Raw genomic sequence first — 15538 nt, forward strand, 5'->3', positions numbered from 1 at the left:
TCCAAAAAAAAAGAAAAAAAGAAAAAAAGAAAAGCGAAACATCTGTGAGCTCCAGATGTGAAACGTGATGCCCGCTGCAGCTGCGTGAACACACAGCCCCACAAAAACACTCAGAGGAAACATAAAGTCACGATGGAAATCTTTATTCATACAGTTGACCAACAAAAGCGACTTTCAAGGCATATAGACAAGTCACTGATAGGGCGACTTCAGTTGATAGTAGTCAATATGCGCCTGATAGAGAAAATCATGTGAAAAATCTCATCTATTTTCTCCAAACAAATATATGTTGTTGTTGTTGTTGTTGTTGTTGTTGTTGTTGTTTTGAATAAGTAAATATCACATTCAAAAATAGGTCCCAGCATTGAAATGCTCCTTATGGATTTTCCTTTTCCACCTTTCACTTAGGACTCTTAGGATTTCTTTTATCTGTGTCATTTTCCCTCCCTAACGCCTCTATCTTATTTATATTCCCATCAGATTAAATGTTTCATGTTCATATTTTATACATTTTACTTTTTTGATACAAGAAATACGTTGACATATTGATAACTTGTTTCAAATGGTGATTTTTTTTTTTTTTTTGCATATTTCACAAAATAAAACACATGTTTCAACAGGACAGAAAATAAGTGATGAATTTTCTGACAGGTTTGCCATAGATGATTATATGATAAATTAAGTAATTGTATGCTGTGTGTATTTATTGAAGACTTATTTTGAACAAAATATTTTTTTTGCATTTCACTTGTTATAACTATTACAAAAAAAAAAAAATAGACTTATATTGGTGTTACCTAATGTAGAAAATTGGGCCAGAAACATTGAAAAACATATAACAGTCTCTAAATACAACACAGACAAATTCTTGAGCTGGTGAGGCTTGTGGCCTCCTTTAATGCTTTTTCAATGACTATGTAGTTTTTATTCATTGCTTTGATTCTGCGTTTCATTTCTTGATTTGTTGAATGTGATGTTTTTGAAAAGTGTGTAGCTGTCCACAAATAGAAGTCCAGCTGAAATTAGGCTCACCACCTGTGAATACAGAGCAAATCAACACATCATGTAATGTTTTATCTAATATCACGAACCTGCCGGGGACGGCAAATGAAAATTAATTATATGACGGAACATGGTACTAATGTTGATTAATGTGCACTTTAAGATAAAGATTGAAGCTGTTAAGTCTGAAATCAACAAGCTAATTTCGGAGCCAGTCTAAGGTTGTGGTGGGATTTGATTCTGTAGCCAAATCCCACTTAAACTCCTGATTCATAAGCCACCACAGCATCACTATTGTTTATTTTAAATTTGGTTTTACATTAAATCTTAATTATGGATTTACAAAGGCAATTCTCACCCCTCCAACCATGGCTCCCGTGACAGGGTTTGAAGTCAACGCCATCAGGCTCAAGACAAGGAGGTAGATCGCTGCAAACACTGAGTTGAAAACATCCTAAAGAATGAAAGAAAAAAAAATGGTTAGCACCGCCACCTAAAAATTTGAATCCTTTTCCATATGGCGTCTTTAAATGTTACAAAATGCACAAAGTGCAGTGCCGTGTGGTAAGGTTTCACTCACAACAATAGGCCAAAAGAGGAATGTGATCCTCTTGTTGAGTTTCAGTAGATACAAAAGCAGCAGAAGTAGAGTGATTAGAAACTCCAACGATGTGGCCGTAAGGTACTTTGGCGTGGAGGCAACAGCGAAACACACAAATGCAACGAGCAGGGTTCCCTGAGACAGAATAGGAAATTAAGTTATGCGAGAACTTTCAATGAACTTTCGGTAGAGGGTGCATGTGAGATTTGCAGATAGACTCATTGTTCATCTTTCTGACAAACAATTCTGAATTTTTTCTGAAAAAAATGCTACGTCTGTGTCAATTTTTCGACTTAGTCTCTAAAAACAATAAAGTGTGCACTCCTGTTAGCAAACTGCCTCACAAGCTGTTTCACTTCCGTTTTTTTTTTTTTTTACATGCGCAGTTCCATACAAGGACATGTTAACCTTTTCACATCTGCAGCAAAATGCCAAATGTTACAAAGGGATACAAAAATATCTCACCATCTCCGCCACTTTGACTATCCCCCTCCTGGATTTGAGAAAAGCAGCATCTACATCTACCGTTTTTTGGTTGTCGCTCCCTGACATGATGGTGTTATTTCATTTGCAACATGACAGTTCCGTCTACTTCCTGTAACATGCAACTTACAGCTCCCTTGAGCTGGTAAAGGAAATGACTGTTGTTAAAAAAATAAAAAAAAACTATTTGTGTTTCTTTTCATGAGGTAAAATTAGCCTTTAATGATATGCACCACTCAGGCCTGCTGCAAAACCGATACTGCAGACTGTATTACAAACTTATTAGTTAAAAAAGCAAGAAACAGTAGTTGCTGAGCAAAAGTGCCAAAACACAGAGTTAAACTTCAGAAATAAAATAGAATAAAAAAACACCTATATTTGTTAGCGACACATCACATTTAAGTGCAATGTGTACTTCCTTAAATCTTTCAAAGGCTTTCATACAGCTGACTTAAGCCTTTTCTGCCCATCCTCTTAGAGGAACAGAGAACAAATTTAGCAGATCTGAGGTGTGAAGAAACTGGATGCTCATTTAAAACCGGAATGAAAACTTTACTGTTCACTGCAGCTACATTTCATTAGAACTTCTGTACCCATTTGTTTTACCTTTGTTGTTTGTTATGTATCAATTACATTTCCCCTTACATTGCTTGCCTTGTAATGTGACTTTTCTTTTGGCATTTGTAATTACCTGGTGTAAAATCGATTGTTAGCAGCGATGCATTGCTTCAGGAAGGTCCTTGGTTCAAGTCCTTGTCTGGGGTCTTTCTGCATGTTCTCTCCGTATTCCTCCCAAAGTTCTGAAATATATGTTGCAATATATTTCTCTCTAATTTGCACTTAGGTATGAGTGTGCATGTGTGTAAGGTTGTTTGTCCTGCTTATCTCTGTTTTGTCTAGTGAAGGAGAGGGGCGAATGTTGGACGGGTACCCAGTGACCCCTAGAGAAAGACATCATGCCCTCGCAACCCTGCACAGGTGTCCAGGTGTGTGGACGTGGCTCATCTACTAACATGTGTAAACATGACTAGAAGAGACTTGGAAGAATACTTAGGCTTTGGTTAAAGGTCCACCTGCAAATTTTAGCTTCAAAATCAGCTGGATGAAAACCGATTTTCATTCATCTGAAATGAAAATCAGATTAGTTTTAGCAAAAGTTTAGTCTGTGTCCTTCAGGTACTCGATCATTTTGGCGTCTCCTCCAAAAGGCTTCATCAGTTCTGCAGTTTATAGCCATTTTCTTTTTATAGACGTGACTTTTACAGTAAACATATTTTAGATTATGGGGCCTACTTCCTAATCCACAACCCAATTAGTTTTGTTTGGACAGTGCTCTGCTAAAACAACACACTGCAGGCAATTTGTAGTGGTTTGGGGTCATGGTGAGTAATTTTAAGTTCCTGCTGCTCATTATTCAATCTACTTTGTATAATCTGTTTAAATGACAGGAAAACAGCTCAAGGATTTGCTGCGGCATGTTGATATGAAGCTTCAAAGTGCGGATGGTGGCTATTTCCCCACACACTTGTGTCCAAATAATTCAATAGTTAATCCATTAGACACCATTACTCTCATCTGTGTAGTTTTCCTACATGTGGGCATTTTTTTCTAGTCTGTGTGATTAGCTGCAAACTTTAGCTTTGCTTTTAAAAACATTATTTTTGTGGTTGTTTGGCAACTACTTCCTTCTTTACAGCAACGACATGCTCACTGTGAAGTGAAGCTGGTTTTAGCAGCACTGACTTTACTTTAAAACTCAATTCTTTATTGTTGCTACTTTGATCCCAACAATCCAACCAAAACGTCGTGTTGGTTGATGTAACTGAACCTGCTTCCAACGTTTGCCGCTATGTTCTGCTAAACTCTTAAATATTTGACTTTTCTGGTTACTCTAAATTGAGGAAATTACATCTTAGAGTTCAACATTCACAGTTTCTACTTTTTTTTCTGCAATATTGTGAATTTTACCAAAACCGTTTATACATGCTTTAGAGAAGGGTTTATTTTTATTTATTTTTTGTTCAGTAGTGATTCATAACAACTTGCAGAAAGTATTAGGGTCACTGGATCAGTAATTTACAGAAACATAGCACTCTCCAAGCATTTTGGAACCTCTGTTAAAGTCGAGTAAAAAAAATTATCTGTTATTGCAGAAACCTAATTTTTGAAAAATAAAAAAAATCCAACTTAAAAACTACATATATACATATGCAGTGAGGGGGCATGCAGGGCATTGTGCTGCTCTCGGTATGCATTGCTTTGGCAGGCCCCAACCAATTTATTGTTTTAGTTTTGGTTTTAAATAATTCGTTGAAAGTTGTTTTTGGCTCACAAAAACAACGTAGCAAATTATTACAAATATTATCTTTGTGAAACACTTTTTGAACAGATGAGAGTTGCACAAAAAGGTTGGACAACACTTTGTATTTTTAAATAACGCAAAACAGAAAATTGAAACAATATCCCAAACAGCCAGAAAGGACACATAGAATAAAGTGAATGTGAATAAACAGAAGAGAAAAAAAGCAAGTCTGATTTTGAACACAAGAATGAATGATTCAAAATATGGCTTTTAACTTGTACTTCATTTGTTTTCCCAAATGAAGTACAAATTATAAAAGCTCTGAAGTTCTGAGCTGTTCTCTTCAGGACATGTAAAAAGTTAGATCGATCAGAAAAGGCACAAAGATGCCCACTTTTATCTACTGATTTTACCTGATGATAAAAAAAAAACATCTAAGAAAGAAAGGATCAGGCTATAAGAGGAGAAAAAGGAAAACACCTTCTGTCTAAAGCTGACTTCCCACAAAGTCATCATCTTCATACCAAAATAGATTTATTTTCTAGTGCAAAATGCGAAGACTGAAAAAATGTAGGGCAACTTATCCCTTTTTAGGCTCAATCAGCATAAATATATCATCCCTTTCAGCACAATTAATGTTTAGTTCAAGAAGCACCACATTTCTCTTGATTTATTCCCATAACATTTTCTGCAACAATGAATATGAATGATTTGGCAAAGATTTCAAAAATATACTTTAGTAAAAATATTTGTTCATAATGTGCTGTAAGGCACATCTTCAAGTTTGTTTTCTCGACTCTGTCTTGTCCGTGCGTCTCAGTGTGGCCAGTTGCACTTCCAGGGTGCAGACGTGGGTGGTTTCAGACACTTTCCCAACTTCTCACAGCCAGGAGGAGACCAGTTCTGTACAAGGAAACAGACAGAAACAGACATATAAAACGATATGCAACCCTCAAGTTATTCGCCATTAGAAAGACATTCATGTTATTTTAGCATTTAAGAGCAAGCTATTAGCAGAGTTTGCCTGCTGTTCTGTACAATAACGATTTTAAGGACATCATAGTTTGTGTCTGTGCATTAATGTGCACCCTAAGAATGAAAAACAAACTTTAACTTTTCTATAACAAATGGGGAAAACTTTCAATTCTGTGTCTTGATTACAGATGCAATAGTGCACATTTCTGTAGCAACTGATTTACATTGCAATAGTACAACCAATGTTGACACTGTCATCTACAATTCAGTTGCTTAAAGAAAACAAACAATCCAAAAAACCTCTAAAAACAAACGAATCTCATTTAAAATGCAATAAATTTAGAATTTTTGAACATAACTTATGGTTATTTGAAAGAATATCTCCAAATTAAGCTCAATCTGCAGTTTATAGCATGACAGGAAGCAGGTTGTTAATATTCATCATAAGTGACTCGCAAAGAGATTAAGTTTAAAAGACCAATAGAGAAGCTTAAGAAGCTTTCCTTCACTGGCCACAAGGTGGCAGTGCTGTAGCACAAATGAGAAAGCGAAGATCTTGGCAGCGTTCATTTGAAGTGAGATAGAAAATTTTAAATAATTGAAAATATAGCTTTTAATGTAACTAGAGTCAACAACATAATCAGTGAAAACTACACATAACCACGGCGCTCTGAATACCTCAGGATTAGTAGTCATATCTGAATGAACTTAACCTGGGTGACGCACAGACTTACCATCACAGCGAGGTCACACATGTTGAGCTGGGGCATACCGGGCGCCAGAGTCTTCTGATGCTGCTGCACAACTGCAGAGACGCTGCACAGAACCTCCTGGTACTCCTTAGACAAAACGCTGCAAGCACATGCGATAAGAAATGACGACAGCAACCAGCAACTGCTGACATTTATTCAATGAAGTGATGAGCGACGCAACAGCCAGGCTTTTCCAGGCCATGTTTTCCAGTTTGCGGATTACACTTTTTTTTTTTCCCCCTCCTACGAGCTAAAACGAAGCAAAAATGTTTTACAGCTTTCATTAAGAATGTTGGAATCTTTGAATCCAGAAAAAGATTACTCTCAGCCTGTCGTATTTGTCTGTAATAATCCATCTGCAATCTGCATCTTCGCCTGGTAACATTTGTCCACGCTTCGTTCTCCAGACCAATCAGATTGTGATTAAATCTCTCTTCAGGTCACTGGTTAGATTTTTGGCGGGGTTCAGTTCGGCACTTTGGTTAGGCCGTTCTGTAACTTGTCTCAATTAGGGCTCCTTTAATGCTGAAAAATTAAATCCTTCATTCATTTTCAAGCAGACACCTCAGGAGTTTGGGTCAAAATTAATGGCTCAGTTAACGGCTCATAATTTCAGCCTAACAAAAAAATGTTGCTCCAGCAGAAAATTATAATAATTATAATAACAACAAAAAGAACATTGTGCCTTCATATTTTCTCAAACGTTACGGATTTCTTAGTTTTGATGCACTTGGTACCTCAGACAAAAAGAAGAAGAAAATAAAGCAATTCAAATTTTCCTGACCTGCCAATCTGATTTATCTGATCTCTGTTGATTGCTTGTTGCATTGTCTAGGACTCTACATCCATTTTGAACAGCAAAACATAAAAAAACAAGCAAACAAAACTCATGTCCAGTACCTCATCCCAGAGTCCCATTTGACACTTCTTCTTTTTTTAAATTCAGGAACCAAAACCCAAAGACAACTGATTTGCTCAGATTTATGAGGACAGATAGAAAAACCAGACATAGGAAATGTTGTCTGTTATTTAACCAAATTAAAGCAATTTATAATTTTTTGTTTTGTTTTGTTTTTTAAAGTGAGCATGATGAGCTCTATGCTGTCACACACACGTACATGAATTAAGTTTCATTTTTAATCCTAATCAGAATACACATCCAAGAGTAGTTTGATCATTTATCTCTTTGACCTGTTTGGTTTCCAACTAATATCTATCACTGACACACACACGCGCACGCCCCCCCCACACACACAACCACACGCACATTTAAGGCAGCTTAGCTCATTATATCAGCGTTGGGATCAAAGAACTGAAACACAAATGCGTAAACAGACACGCTACTCTGGCCAGCTCTGGCAAAGCACACTCAGCAGGGTGAACTATGTAACCCCCATCACATCCCCTGTCTCTCAATTACTGCTGTTGGACACCAGCGAGTGTGAGCACCTCTGTGCATTATTATATTCAGAGTGTAAAACACAGGGGCCCTGAAGGCTTTCAAAGGAACGCTGCTCTCAATAGGACCTGTAGGGTTAATGGGCTGTGTGTGTGTGTGCGTGTGTGTGTGTGTTGGGGAGGAGAGGGGGGGCGGGCGTCTGGTGGCGTGACACAGGGATAGACAAATATCAGCAGTGCAATTACACCCCTGATACATTCGCCGGCAGCACCTGTGCCAGCCTTCCATCCATCCCTCCACTGCAGAGCCGAGGCGCTCTGATTGGCCCCCGGGGAACGTGTGCATGTGTGTGAGGTGAAGTGTCAATTAGAGTAATAACCCCGGGCCCTGTCCAGCTCACACCTACCCTCCCCTCTTAGATCTCCCACCGGGTAGCAAGGCTTCCTCCATCAGCAAGCACCTGCTCCTTTTCCTTGATACTCGTTCTTTACTTCGCCTACAATTACTTGGCTGGTAGTGTGCTGACTGCAATTAGTCTCTCTCCTTGTGTGCCACAGAGCATTGTGATTCAGGAGGGAAACAGACTGGTTAAAAGGAAAAAAAAAAAACCCAGAGATTGCAGAAGCTTTCTACCAAATTCCCAAATTCTGCTTCTAGCTAATCTTGATCTGTGCCTGTGACTTTTCTCTTCTTTGCATTTGCATGTGCACGTGAAGGAGATTTCATCAGAACAAGTGGTCAGGCACAGCAGGGGGTGGCCCTGACAAAGCAGCACGGCGTACGAAGTTTTCCGCTGTTTTGTCTATGCAAGGGCAAAAACTCGTGGCGCGGACCTCTAAATCAAAAACTAATAATATCATTTATTCCTGCGCCCCCTCCGCGTACAGCTAATGAAAAGCTCACAGTCAGCACAGCTCATTATCATGATTATAACCCTTAGCTTACTTGTGTAGAGGCAAAATCTGGAATAATAAGCAGGCTCTATGCAAATGCACTCTTTTGATTTATAATGTATGGCACCCAAGGGGGATGAGGGCATTGCTCAGGTGTGTCACCGCTCTGATTACTGATTCATAACACTACTGCAGGAACACACGCGCACACACGCAAACGTACACACACTCATTTCCAAACAAGCACACAGTAGCAGAAGGTGGGGGAATTGAGGAGACAATCAAATACATCTGTCCTGCCCACCCCTCCCCTCCGCCGTCTTCTCCACCCCGGTGGAAATTGAGCTCTTCAGTGAGGACTATTGATTGGAGACGCGAGAGCTCGGTGGCAGGCAGCAGATGCGGCCAGGCCGACGCAGGGGCAGCCCCTGCGGTGTGGCGGCGGGGATGAGGGAGGGACTCCTGGGATGCGAGCTCGGGTGGGTGGTGAGAAAGTGGGATGTGTTAATCTCAGGGCAGAAGCTCCCCAGAAATACTAAGCTGCGGGACTCTGGTCAGCGTCTGCCTGGCACTCCGAGCAGATGGCTTACGTTGGGGTTTTCAGGTTCTGGCTGCAGTCACCAGCAGGCCAACAAACTTAAATGACAACATAAACTCTGAGCGATCTTCTGGTTTACGAAATCGTAACTAATGCCACTTTTCTGGCTAATTGGGGAATGTGTTTGTGTGTGTTCTTTGCCGTATCACGCCCTGCGACAGTAGTGAAGGTATGTGTGCAGACAGGTCCTACATCATCTTAAGTGGCTCTTTAGGTGGTGACAGAGATTAATGATGGCCAGGCAGCCAGTCCAGCTGGGGGACCTAAGAGCACCCGGACAGCACACACCCACCCAGGCTTAAGCAGGAAGGTCCCCACGGAGAGGGAGGCGATCTAACACGGGGAAAACTGGGACTCTCAGGTTTGTTTTGGTCGTAATCAAAATCACATTTATTTATTAATCGGTGTGTTTAGAAACACACCAATTGATTTTTCCCCTCCCAATTTCTGGTTGTATTTTTATGAATGAAACGCATGAAAAGTGCAAAAGACACAGAACCTTTTCTTTCAGCTAAACTCCAGAATATTTAAGGATTTTTTTAATGTCTTGTCATTAAAGTTTTCATTCCCAACAGTAGGATTACTGCGTCTTTACGACAATTATGTATTTCAAGACAACACGTTATAAACGATGCTTCCTTGTGAGACGTCAAGGTCAAGACTTCAGGATGAGAATCGTGAACCTTTTTCACAAATGTGATTCATCCTACGCTGCAATTTCCAGATACCTGAAGACGTGCGGCACGTTCATCTGTTCAATTATGCAAGCCAGATTATACTTTGCAAATGTACTCAGAGAGCAAACCAAAATGAAAGTGCTTGGTTATAATGCCATCATTACATTTAAGGGTAAAAAGTCAAAGCGTGCCAGCCTGTAAACAACGTCCCAACAGTGAAGCATGGTGGCAGCATCATGCTGTGTGGGAACTCGACTGCAGGGGGGACTTCACAAAATAGATGACATCAACAGGAAAGTGTACAATTAGGAGGTATGGAAGCACCATCTGAAGACATCAGACAGAAAGCCACAGCTTGTGCACAAATTAATATTCCAAATAAACAATGATCCTAAACATAGAGCAAATGCGATTTAATTAACTCGAATGAGACAAAATCCCAGGAAGCTTTTGTGAAAACCTTGTGGATAGAAACCCAAATTTTTTTAAAGACAATGTTTTAAACAAAACGATAAAACATCACCCACCCAGAATTGGCTCACATCTCATTTGAGCCATTTTAAATGACTTAAACATTTTTAAAATACGAAGTGTTCGGTCTGATGTAATGTCAGAAAGTGACAAAATATGCGTTTTTATACCGCACATGTAAATATCTGATTTTAACTGTGCATAAGCTGAATCTCTCAAAAACAAAATATTGAGGAAATGTCAGAAGATTTCTATAAAAAAAGAGTAAAAGGCCATAGCGACCAATACTGTTGTCACTGTTGTTTTTTTCCAATCCAAACTGTTTTAGTAAAGCTTCGTAATGGAAACCAACATAGAAGGATCTCATTTTTAATAATAATGAACAAAGAAACACTATTCTAGACTTATTTCTTGCTCCAAACTTTTTTTAAATCTCCAAAGTCAAAGAAGCGTAAAGTGGCACAGTCATTTGAATACTGCCTTTTGTGGATTCTGATGTAATTTTGTGATAATTCAGACTGAAAATGAAAAACAAACGAAATATGAATTCTACAACCAAAAGGAACAAAACAAAAGTTCAAGAAAGTGGCATTAAAAGTACATGAGTTTAAAGAGGTGGTTGAGGTTGAATTTAAACTGTAATCTTGGAGGCAAACTCACGACCTCTTGTTGCAGAAGCAAAAAAAAAAGCTAAGCAACGTGTGCGCATCTCTGAAAGCACTCAGCACATTACATGGCTGCATACTGATTGGCTCTTGCCTTTTTTTTTTTTCTTTTATTCTTCCAAGTGAATAGTGAGGTTAAAGGATGGACAAATGAAAAACAACATTAATGTTTTATCATCCAATCTCACTGCAGAACGGAAAGGAGTTCGAGCCGGAAGAGAAGATGGGGAGAGACGAGGCCGCAGTCAGAATGTGAAAAGCAGAGAGCGTCAGAAGGCAGAAAAGAAAGGTCAGTGTAGGAGGTTTTTATGCCAGGAGGGTGCCAGAAAGCATAAAAAAGAATATTCCCCCATCAAAGCGCTCTGAGATTATCTTAATGTATTAGTCATGGTATCAGGCTGAGCCTTTTTCTCCCTTAAAAGATCCCGCTAATAGCCTGCATTGAAAATAAACAGCAAGAGACGACGCTTCGTTTATCTTTGCATCCTTATTTAGTAATAGTCTCAGTCATCCTCGGCGGTTTGTGTGTCCTCTGGCATCGGCGAGCCTTAACTCTCCTCGTGGCTCAGGCTGAGACACACAAAACACATTAAACAGCACTTGCTCTCAATTTAGACCTGAACAATTTATCTTGCAATTTTAACCTGCGAGGAGCCCGCCGGAGGAGGGCTGATGGCCAGATAGCAATCTTTAAGGAGCTGTTTGCAATCACAAAGAGGAGGGTGTAATCACGCGCGCTCCGGCTGAGTGGATCAATCCGCCGCCTTCTTTTTCATGCCACTGAATCTCCATTGATCACACACACATTCTGCACAGCAGCCAAACAACATTTAAACTCCCCACCCCTTTAATCTGTATTTGCTCTCTTTCGCCGAGCTCTTCAGTTCTGAGTTTAAACGTTGCCCTGATCCTCTGACAGGTGACAGGTTTACATTTTATCCTTTGAGACAACTGACCTGAGTGGGTATTTCTCCCCAGGATCCCGCCCCAGATGGAAAATAAGTGGTTGAAGTGTGTGCTCCTTCTGATCATGAGTTGTCACACCTGGAACCTCTTGACCTGGACAGAAATTTATCCCCTGCAAAGAAAAGCAAGAAGTGTCTTCATATTTTTCACTGAAGGAGTAAAACTTTATTGTGATCTTTTAAGATGGACTTAAATGAATAGTTCTTTGGTCTTTCTGAGGGAATCATTTAAAGTTTATCTTTAGAATTTTCCTTTCACTTTTTTTCCCACTTAATGTTCAGTTGTCATCATATAGAGTGGGGTGGAAACAGAGAAAGTGTCAGACGTAAGAAAAATGTTTTATTTGTATTTTTAATAGATTTAGCTGGAAAACAAGATGAAGAAACTGTGTCTTTGTGGCAGGTTCATGGCAACATAGTGCAAAAACATTATACTTGACTTTAGGAGAGTTTAATTTATGACTAAACTACAATTAGGATAAAAGAAAAATCAGAAAATGTACACAACCTGGAATTAAAATGAAAAACAATGAAGAAATGGCCAAATAAACTTTCATAAAATAATACAATTATGCATCTTAAAAAGAACTTTTAAGATACAAAATTAGACCTTCAGTTAAAGGATTGGCTGGAGAGTTGCAAAATTATCACTAATTTTCTCAATATTTTCTTTACTTGTGCAAAAGAACTGCTTTGATTTAACGACTGGAGGCCTAATATTTAAAGTGTGATAAATTCACAATCTGTACTACAACACTATATCCAGTAAGTTGGATGGACCTTGACAGCTGCTTGCATTTTAACCAGATGTCAGAGCTAAGAGAAGTGTGGGGATAATATGACCACAAAAGGAAACAGGGGAATGAGGAAAATACCAAAGAAAATCCCAAAAATTACCAGATCACGCCTAATCATGCATCAAATGTTCCTAGATTTTATCTTGTTTTTGCTAAACTCAAAGCAAAACACAACAAGGAACACATGCTTAAACACCAAAAAGATGGGAGTTTGTTTTTTTGTTTTGTTTTGATTAAAAACAGATCCACAGCGGGGTAATCATCTGGTTCATCCCTTTCTGAGGACAAGGCACTGAGCGCCCCTTTGCTCTCAATCAATTGATTCTCGTATGCGTGAGTCTATGATTGAGAGAAATCACTACTCAGCCTTTAGGACCGTGCAGATGAACACACATGGAAATGAGTGAATGTGATTTGTAATCAAAAGGCTTTGAGAGGATAACAAGATGATGAAAGGCCTTGTCATCTACATTAGGTCTTACAGGCACAATGTGCTCGCATGACAGAGTTTGCACTTTTGGATTAAAAAATAGATAAATATGAAATAAAATTTGTTCTGACACAAGTAAGGCTTTTGTTTGATTGTATATAGAACAAAATGCAACACACACACACACATGGAGTAGGGGTGCACCGATTTATCGGTGCCAATTTCCTTCATTTAGGGAGATTGGAGATCGGCCGATTTTTACATGTGAAGCCGATCTTAACCACCGACCTTACCTAGCTTGGCAAAGGTCTAAGAATCAACCACTGTCCTCTTTTGCTGTTTGATGAGAAAAGTTTGATTGACAGACCGGCCCACCAAGTTATGTCTGCATGTTTACAATAACAATAGTCACCGCACTGTTACCATCTCTACAACTTTCTTGCTATATTGAGCAACATTTCAGACGAAACAAATTGGTATCAGTCAAAATTGGAATCAGCAAGTTAGGCTTATCAAACGATCGCCGATCAGGAAGAAAACTGCAATCGGTGCACCCCTAATGCATAGGTATTTATTACATTGATTAGGATACTGCATTTTGAAAGTCACATTCATAATTGGTTAAATAAGCGCAAAAATGGAAAAGAATGTCTTGCTGCCAGCTTGTGGTCCTTATACACAGATTATAAATCGTCCAGATATCCAAGGGAATCCTTGGTTCTGCTCTAGTATAAAATATTTGACAGGAAATGGCAGATCTGCCCACTTTTGGCTGCACAACGCTCATAAATTTCAAACAAAGGTCAGCCTGTCTCAAAAGAGCAAACATAAAATCCGAGGTCAGTCTCTCAGGAGGCAGAAAAGCAGGTTTGTGTTTTTTATTTTTTCCTCCAAAATTCAAACCTTCGAAAAAAGTAATCAAACTTTAAGCTTACGTCTACTCGATGTTCTGCATTTGATCGTTTTCGATACTTTCAACAGACAATTACTTTTCTCTGAAAATCTGCAGCAAACTGCAAAGTACTCCGCTGCAAACACCAGCGAGTTTTGCTTCCAGCCACCTGCTACCCTGAGCTGATTACTCATTGTTACACTGTCTATATGCAATATTGTCCTCCAATCTGTTGTGTTATTCATGGAGCGGCTGCTGGTGCATCACAAAGGGGGTTTTGGAGTCTCTGAAACAGAAGACTTTTTCTCCTGCCTCCTCTTCATCTCCGTGCTCCTGCTCCCTGACGCCGTTCTCAGGAGGCTGGCAGTAATCGCAGCCTGATTGAGTCACACTCTCTCCTGCAGAAACCCCCCACAAACCCCCCACGGAGAGCTGCCCCCCTGCCTGGATGCACGAACACAAACAAACACACACTTTCTGATGAGCACTGCTAATATTGAAAAAGCATTCATCTGTAAGGTGCTGTGGCTGCCCCCCTCTGGGATCACTCATTGGAGCACCTCAAAATACATACAGAACGGAGAGAAGAAGCAAAAATGAAGACTGATACCCCACCTGCACACACACTCACACACACGCAGGCACATGTGAGCTTCTACTCATTCAGACTTGTCCTGCCTTTTGAAGCCAGCTGCTCAGAAATGCAGAGAAGAGTAAAAAAAACAAAAAACAACACCAAAAAAAAAAAAAAAAACAGAATCTCATCCCAGAGGAGCAGCGTGAAAAGCCTGCTCTGTGTATCTGTCTGTCTCTTGTGCCAAAGATATTACAGCAAGAGCTCCATATCTCCCATGACATTAGCAGCACAGATACAGCGAGGCTACTTTCAAACTGAAGCACAGCATTCGTGACAAGATAAGATGCAGAAACCACCCAGGAGTGAAAGGGGGGATTTTTATTTTTATTTTAAGGGAAAAAGCAACACTTCGAGCATCTATTTTGGGAAAAAAAAATCTTACGAATATTGCGGATTAACCATTCCTTCAACGGGTACTGTACCACAGCGTTTGGGCGGTAGTAATTTTTAAGAAACAAAATTGTTTCTCATTAATAAAAAAGTTTTTTCATCCACTTACTTGCATGAGTTAATTTTTGGGCGTTTATTAATGCACTTGAATCATGAATGTAAGTGATTTTTAAAGAGGCGGCATCATGTATTTTCCAGGCATGGAGTCTCGTTTTATAGCACAATCAAGTAACGTCACAGGAAAATCTAATAATGAGGAGAAACAGGGCAACCCGATGACACTCAAACCACTTCAGTTGACTCTTTTAACGGAGCAGCGTAAATGACTGAGTTCCTCACAAATAAACTTCCTGCTGATTATATGCAAGGTTTCATTCAGTCATGATCCACATCTCGTAAAACAAGGTGAACATAGATGACTACATAAAAAAATAAAAATAAAAATCATCGTTAGCTCTGTCGCCTCATAGGAATAAGACACTCAGTCAGTAGGCTTTTTATGTGGAGCTCGTCTGCATGTGTGGATGGATGCGTATGGGATATCATTTTTAGTCGATACACACACACACACACACACACACACCCACACGCACACACACACACACACAC

General features: G+C 39.5%; 2 protein-coding genes across 2 annotated transcripts in view; both read right to left on the reverse strand.

Annotated features, from left to right (window-relative positions):
• Window positions 1-127: 127 nt before the first annotated feature.
• Window positions 128-3766, reverse strand: cklf (chemokine like factor). The gene is made up of 4 exons (XM_008405108.2): window positions 2069-3766; window positions 1583-1738; window positions 1361-1456; window positions 128-1035 (listed from the first exon to the last, which is right to left on the reverse strand). The coding sequence occupies exons 1-4, from the start codon at window positions 2153-2155 to the stop codon at window positions 925-927; spliced, it is 450 nt and encodes a 149-aa protein (XP_008403330.1). The 5' UTR covers window positions 2156-3766; the 3' UTR covers window positions 128-924.
• Window positions 3767-4494: 728 nt separating this feature from the next.
• The window catches only part of galns (galactosamine (N-acetyl)-6-sulfatase), a 21808-nt gene continuing 10764 nt past the window's right edge, over window positions 4495-15538 (reverse strand). Inside the window, exons 12-14 of the mRNA XM_008405107.2 lie at window positions 11775-11896; window positions 6098-6215; window positions 4495-5291 (exon numbers count right to left, since the gene is read on the reverse strand). Of these exons, the coding sequence (XP_008403329.1) occupies window positions 5205-5291; window positions 6098-6215; window positions 11775-11896 (327 nt within the window). The 3' untranslated portion in view covers window positions 4495-5204. The remainder of the gene's footprint in view (window positions 5292-6097; window positions 6216-11774; window positions 11897-15538) is intronic.

This window comes from Poecilia reticulata, linkage group LG3 (genome assembly GCF_000633615.1).
Source record: "Poecilia reticulata strain Guanapo linkage group LG3, Guppy_female_1.0+MT, whole genome shotgun sequence".
In the NCBI taxonomy this organism is placed as follows: Eukaryota; Metazoa; Chordata; class Actinopteri; order Cyprinodontiformes; family Poeciliidae; genus Poecilia; species Poecilia reticulata.